Source organism: Nicotiana tabacum, chromosome 20 (assembly GCF_000715075.1).
Source record: "Nicotiana tabacum cultivar K326 chromosome 20, ASM71507v2, whole genome shotgun sequence".
Classification (NCBI taxonomy): Eukaryota; Viridiplantae; Streptophyta; class Magnoliopsida; order Solanales; family Solanaceae; genus Nicotiana; species Nicotiana tabacum.
This window is the reverse complement of record NC_134099.1, coordinates 3,338,703-3,346,440: the sequence shown is the minus strand read 5'-3', so window position 1 is coordinate 3,346,440 and position 7,738 is coordinate 3,338,703. Positions and strand designations below refer to the sequence as shown.

General features: G+C 35.9%; 1 protein-coding gene across 1 annotated transcript; it reads left to right on the top strand.

Annotated features, from left to right (window-relative positions):
- The first annotated feature begins 1,832 nt into the window (after window positions 1–1,832).
- Window positions 1,833–3,252, top strand: LOC142174914 (uncharacterized). Its single transcript, XM_075241319.1, has one exon. It carries the CDS (start codon window positions 2,020–2,022, stop codon window positions 3,196–3,198), a length of 1,179 nt encoding a protein of 392 aa, XP_075097420.1. The 5' UTR covers window positions 1,833–2,019; the 3' UTR covers window positions 3,199–3,252.
- Window positions 3,253–7,738: the final 4,486 nt, after the last annotated feature.

Here is a 7,738-nt window from a genome sequence, read left to right as displayed (position 1 = left end):
ACTATTAGGTGTTTAATTTGTCCTGATTTTCTTACTGTATTGATTTTCCTATCTCATGAAGGAAAGGACAACATATTTACCATAATTGAATTTTTCTTTTTAGGAAAAGATTTGGAGTTCTATGAGAATCTTTTCCTTCTCATTCAGTAGCATTCATAATGTAATCATATATAAGGGGTTTGAGTGTCTTGTTTAGGGGGAGAACTTTACGGGAAGAGTGTTAGTATGTCAGTTGTGTTTGCCTCTTCGAGAGGTTGTTCTCTCAATATTTTGTACTCTCTTTTTATATAGGAGATTGCTCATCTCCACCTATAGAAGTAGGTCAATTGACCGAATCACGTTAAATATTTGTGTCTTTTTTGGTATATTTATCTTTTCTTCTCTGATTTATCGTCATTCAATTGTTGCTTTATTAGCTTCCGCATGACACCTAATTTTTCGATCCTAACAATAGAAATAGTTTAGTGCACTGAAATGTACTATTTTCTCATCATCTTCTTCAACCAATTGTTGCCACACAAATTATTACTGTCTCTACAGAAGTTCTTATTCTTCGTAGAATTGCAGCAAGAATCATTATTTCTTACATTTAACTCAAGTCATCTGAAATAAGATTTGTTTAATCTGTCTAATTCTGTTTTTATTCCGACAAGACATCTTAGTAATTTGAATTATACCAAGGCAAAATGGTCCCACCAGATTGAATTTGCCGCAAAATGCCAGTTTTACTTTAGAGTTTGCACTTTCACTAACAGATACTTGACGGTGAAGATTTTCCTTTTTTAAATAATTTCTTATTTCTTTTTTTTCTCTCATTTTTCAAAAGGTAAAAAAAGTTTCTTTGGAAACCCCTATAAGGTGGAGGGTTGTTCATTCCTTCTCTTAGCCTTTCGGTGACAATAGCCAATTAATTCAATCACTTTTCCTTCCTTTTCTTTGTATCAGTAGTGTTCGGATCAGTTTACACGAATCTCGATTATGGTACTAAAAATTTGCTACCTCCTATAGTATAGGGAAAGAAAAATCGCCTAAGAATTCTTGTCTTTGCGAAATTTAAACCTTAATTTTCAAGAATTCCTCCGCTTTTTCTTTTTCTTTATAACAGCGGTGTTTGGATTAGTTTACAAGAATCTCAACTATTTTACTAAATATTTGCTACCTTCTATAGTATAGGCATTAAAAAAAACACCTAAGGTTTCTTGTCTTTGTTGAAATTTAAACCTTAATTTTCAAGAATTCTTCTACTTTTTTTTCTCTTTATAATGATAGTGTTCGGATTAGTTTACACGAATCTCGACTATTTTACTAAATATTTGCTACCTTATATACTTTAGGTATAAAAAAATCATTTAAGGTTTTTTATCTTTGCTGAAATTTAAATCTTAATTTTCAAGAATTCCTCTACTTTTTTTTTCTTTTTCTTTATAACGGCGACGTTCGAATTAGTTTACACTAATCTCGACTATTTCACTAAATTTTTGTTACCTCCTATTGTACAAGTACTAAGAAATCACCTAATATTTTATGTCTCTGCTAAAATATAAATCTTAATTTTCAGGAATTCCTTTACTTCATTGACCATTAAGCCACGCCGTTGAGTGTACTTTTTATTTCTTTTATTTTATATTTTTTTAAAAATCATTTGGCAATTGGCATATAATGTCAATCTCAATGTTACCCCTATGTGAAACAGGCCATTGTCTAGCCAACACCACTTTGTTGTACCAATAATAGAATCTTGAAAATGCTCTTACCCTTAGCATAATATATAAAAGCAAAATCTGACTCTTCATTCTTACATAAATCATTTCCTTCACCCCTCCCCCCCCCACCCACACCCTTCTTTTTCTCATCTCTTTTTGACTCCCAAATCTTTACACAAACAACACCTCAACAAATAATCATTCTTTTCACCTTTCTTGATTCTTGTCCTTTACCATCTACCTTATAAATTTTCCCTCATTATATACAACTATTGACAACACTAGAAAAAATCAAGAAAGCTAAAAAAATAACCAAATGGCAGTGGATGTATGTTCTGAGATTGCAAGTTTAGTAGTTAGTCCAAGAATCTCATTTTCTCATGATCTTCAAGAAAATGATGATATTATACCAATTGAATGCCACCATTTTAGATCAGATGCATTTCTTCTTGAATCTACCATTGACTTTGATTTTTGTGTTACAAATCAAAGCTTCTCTCAAGAAAAAATCTCTTCTGCTGATGAACTTTTCTCCAATGGCAAGATCTTACCAATTGAGGTCAAGAAATCAACACCCTTTATAGAAATTAACCAATCCGAGCCACCACCACAACAACAATTACGTTTCAGTTCCAGTCAAGTTGGGGTCCGCTATATGTCTGAGCCGCAATTTTTACTACAACAACAACAATCTGAGCCACAACAACAATTATGTCTCAGTCCTAAACAAGTTGGGGTCAGTTATATGTCTGAGCTGCAATCTTTACACCAACAACAACAATTTGAGCCTCAACAACTACGTCTCAGTTCTAAACAAGATGGGATCGGCTATATGTCTGAGCGGCAAACTTTACAACAACAACAACAATCTGAGCCACAACAACTTTGTCTTAGTCTTAAACAAGTTGGGGTCGGCTCTGAATCTTTACAAATTAAAGCTGCAGCATCAGTTCTTGAAAATGGTACAAATGTGGATACAAAGAAGATGAGATTAAAGGAATTTTTGTCAACCAATCTTGATGAAGAAATAGAGAAGCCACAAGCAAAACCATTTTGGCAATTCAGAAGAAGTAACAGTTTGAATTGTGAAAATGGTAGAAGCAATGGATTAAAATGGTCATCTTTACAATTTCTATCAAGAAGTAACTCAACTGGTTCAGCTCCAAATCAAAAAAATTCAAAGATTTTTCAAAAGCAAAATTCACAAAAGGAACAAATTAAAGTTCTGCGCAAGAGCTCATCTTTATCTTCATCATCTTCATCTTCATCATCTTCTTCTAGTTTTTCATCTTTTAATCAGAGCCATTCATTGCATTCATCATCTAAGAGGGCTCAATCTCAACCGTTGAAGAAGAGTTACAGTAGATCTTATGGCAATGGAATTCATGTTAGTCCTGTTTTGAACCTTCCATATACTTATATTTCTAAAGGTACTGTTTGTTTGTTTGGTTTAGGTTCATTATTCTGTAATGGCAAGTCCAAAAAGAAGAAATAATTCTTTTACTGTATATTTGTTCGTAAATCAAATATATTCATAGTTTTTCTAAAAGGAATGTGGTAGCAGATATGAGATACTATGTTGCTTGGACTCTCCAAAAATATCGACAGATATATGTTGGATAGTTCAAAACTAGTATATTTTTGAAGGATCCGACACAAATACAACATTATTTACCTTTAATCATGTATCGGATTCAAGTTCTATTAATGGAGAAACTCCTAGTAGAGATCCTCCCCCTCCCCCAACCCCAAATAGATTCTATGTGGTATAATTCCGGAACTAGAGTGGAGGTAGAAGCCCAGATACAGGTTCGACTGAATTCAACATTGCTGAAGTAGTGTATGTGTTAAGAAATATATTGAATATGTACGCATCTTAAATTTTTGCTCTCTTTCTACCTTACCGAAGATATGACACCTCGATGGAAAGGTGTAGAGGTCGAAAATTAGGATGGTGGGTCTAGAGTTTTGCCTTGTCTTACCCGTTGAAGTAGTACTAGTCGGGTACTTTCCTATCCCTTGTCCCTTGTTTCTACACTGTATGTTAGTATTAACAACAGGATTGACACTATTCTTATAGTTTCGTATCCCTTGTTTCTGTCACTATTCGTTGTACAACAACCACAATAACAACCCAGTAATAATCACATTAATGGGGTCTGGGGAGTGTAGAGTGTATGCATATCTTACCCCTACCCGGAGGGGTAGAGAGCAGTTTCTAGGAGACCCTCGGCTTAGAGACACACGATATGTAAACAACATAAACCAGACAAATAATATTTGTAATATTATTCGTTGTATTTGTCATTAATCGTTGTATTTGCTTACACTGTCTTATTACATTGTTGTTGCTATTGTTTCAATATTGCTCCATTTTTAACGTTCTTGAGCTGAGGATCTTTCGAAAACAACAACTCTACCTTCATAGGTAGGGGTAAAGTCTATGTACACACTACCCTCCTCAGACTCCACTTGTGAAATTTCTCTGAGTTGTTATTGTTGTACACATCTTAAATTAGGACCCAATTATTAGCGCTTTCCGTCTTGTTTAAAATTCAAAACTCATAAAGTTTATTGGCTTCGTCTTCGATACAAAATATTAGTCGAGTCAATAATTTTTGAATATCAGATACATTAAAAAGAACATGTGAAAAACGTTGGTGTAAGAGTGAAAATTCAAAGAAGTTGTATTAATTAATCTTAACATAGGATTCTAAAGTTAAAAATGATTTACTATGGTAGTTCTAATAATAGGTCAAATGTTGAAGGGAACAAAAGAACAAGAGCCTCCTTTCTTTATGGCTTTTCATGCTTTTCCTCCTTTCTGTTTCCTTGGAATATTGTGGTTTTGGAGATAAGTCTTACCTCTTTTTTTTGAATTTTAACTTTCTTTTTCTTTATTGTCTACAAAATTGTCAAGTACTGTTTTAGCCAAAATAGCTTTAAATTTTATTCGTTTGAATTTTATCTTCAATTTTGGTCCATTTTGTGCTGTCTAAGGGCATCAAAGACAAAAAATGGATCTCAATTAAGTCTTAAAATATTAATCAATGATTGAGGCTCCTTATTTTAAGTAAATACAAATATATAATACTACTGATTTGATCGCAAATGTGATTAATAATTTAAATATTTGACTATCTTACAGTCATTCTGCTGTAGCCATATATCTCAAAAGCCATTGGCTGAGGCAGTGAGGCCATAGAGTGAAATCCATGTAAAGCATGGTCTATTCATTCAATTGATTTCGCCTTGTTCTATCTTAGATGACGAACTAACTTTTCTAGTAATATTTTTTTAGCAATAGCAAATTATGTATTGTTGATTTAAAAAAAAAAAATTAAAGGAACAGTTCGGTACACAAAATACTCCGCATTTATATAAGATTCGGGAAAGGACCCCATCCCTCTTTAGAGTGTGATATAGATAGTTTACCTTAATGCAAGCATTAATGATTACATTCCTGGATCGAAAATAAGTATAATATTGTTACTTTTGTAATATACAAAATATGTTTTAAAAAAATTAATTAGTAACCATTGCAAGATTGAAATCTTTTGAACCGCAAAAGCAATAGATATTCATGCACTCTTCGAAAGTTCGCCAGTTCAGGCTCACTCCTCGCTTTATGTTAGCGCACCTGCAGGTCAGGGCTCTACGCTCTTTCTTTCTGTGTGGGACGATACCAAGGAGAGAAGGGAATGCGTCGAGGGGGCGAACAAGACAACTGCATTTTCGCCTTCCCCTCCATGGTATTTACACTAAATCAAGTAATTTAATCTTCACAATTTATAAATGAAGGTAAGAACAAATATAAATTAATTATAATTTAGTGACAAATATGTATATAAAAATTCCATCTTGCATTTATTGATTTAATGAAATGACAAGTGTGAATGACTTTTTATCGTACAAAAGCACTACCTCTAATGGTTGAAGATCAAGGCTTACCTTGCCTAAGGAATAAATATAACTATATAGAACAAGTAAAATATATAGTTGAAAAATACCCTTTCCTATTATCCTATAATATTGATGAAGAAAGATTTTGTGAAACACGAACTAATAGATAGTGCACCCTCAATGTAGTTAGCGCTTACGCGTCGCAAGCGGGCTTGAATGAGAAGGTTAAGAGACGCTTTTGGGAGGGTTTGGACGAGATTGTGCGTAGTATTCCACCTACTGAAAGGTTATTTATTGGAGGGAATTTTAATGGCCATATTGGGTCGGCTGCTGGTAGTTATGGCGAGGTGCATGGTGGCTTTGGCCTTGGGGATAGGAACGGAGGAGGTACTTCATTGTTAGACTTTGCTAAGGCTTTCGAGCTGGTGATTGCGAACTCGACTTTTCCAAAGAGAGAGTAGCATCTAGTTACTTTCCAAAGCTCGGCGGTGAAGACTCAGATTGATTACCTTCTCCTTAGAAGGTGTGATAGAGGGTTGTGCAAGGATTGCAAGGTTATCCCGGGAGAGACCCTCGCGACTCAGCATAGGCTCTTAGTGATGGACATCGGCATTATGATGAAGAGGAAGAAGAGGTATGCTCGTGGCTGACCGAGGATTAGATGGGGAGCTTTAACCAAGGATAAAACCCAAGAGTTGGAGGGGAGGTTATCCGCTATGGGAGCTTGGAGGAGTAGTGGAGATGCGAGCACTATGTGGTCAACAACGGCGAACTACATGAGGGGAGCGGCGAGAGAGGTGCTAGGGATATCGAAGGGTTTTTCTGGCAGGCACTATGCGCACGTGATTTTTGCCCTAGGAGAACTACTCCCAGAAATTCAAAATAAAATAATTTTTCCTTTGTGTGCAATTTGGAGAATTTTCGTGGCATTTTTGGTTAATTGTTTGTATTTGGCCGAGCATGTTTATTTTGTTTTGATTAATGAAAAATACAAAAATTACATGTTGCATGTGCATTTAGGATTTAATTTTTACAAATAGGATTAATTAAGTAATTTATTTTACGAAAATGGAAAAATCATAAAAAATAATAATAATGTACTTTGCATTTTTTTTAGCATTTAATGTTGAATTGTGTGATTTTATCGTTAATTGACATTTAGCTATATGTGATAAATGTTATTAGAAGATAATTAGTATTTTTAATAAGTTAACTTGGTTTATAATTTTAGAAAATAATTTAGGAAGAAAATAAAAAGAAAAGAGGAAGGAAATAAATCTGGGCCAATTTAATTAATTTTCCAAGCCCAAACACCCAACCCACCAAAAACTAGCCCAAATCACCCCTATCTGGCCCAATCGACCAAGCCAACCAAACGACGTCGTATGGCCACGTTCAATCTGAACCGTCGATCTCCTAAGATCGAACGGTCCAGTCCACCCCCAACATCGAAGAAACGACGCTGTTTCAAGCCTGTCGATCCAGGCCGTCCATTTCATTTAATCCAACGGCCGCAAATCGCCCCCATGCCCCGACCCATTCCCATCCAAAGATCGATCCGGTCTCGAGGTAAACGAAACGACACCGTTTCGTTAAGTGAGTTGATCTGAGCCATTGATCTTAATTGATCCGACGGCTAGGATTCAACCTCTTGCCCAGTATATAAACGATCCAAACCATACCCTGCCCCCAAGCCAAACCCCCCCCCCCCACCTCTTCGTCTCTAAGCCGTAGAGACCAAACGAACCCTCCGCCCCTTACCACCGTGCTCCGCCCACCAGAAATTGCCTCACGGCGGTTCCGGTGGTCCAATGACCCCCAATTTCACACCATAGCTTTCTCTCAACCTCCCCAACCCAACCCCTCAAACCACTACCTTCGAATCATCCCTCATCTTCTCGAATTTTCAATCGAAGAATCAGCCAAAAACCTCACCTTCTCCGATAACTACCAAATTCACACCCCTGAACCTTCTAACCACCCTCAACACAAATCCCTACCCCTTTTACCTCGAATCATCCCGGTTTGTTTCGAATATTCAATCGAAGATTCGAGCAAAGCCCTAAATCTACCCAACCAGTCCCAAAGTTACACCATTGAACCACCTAGCTACCCTCGTCCCAAATCCCACC

Excerpts from the sequence above, each read along its gene's own strand:
- LOC142174914 (XM_075241319.1), top strand. The coding sequence starts at position 2,020 with ATGGCAGTGGATGTATGTTCTGAGATTGCAAGTTTAGTAGTTAGTCCA.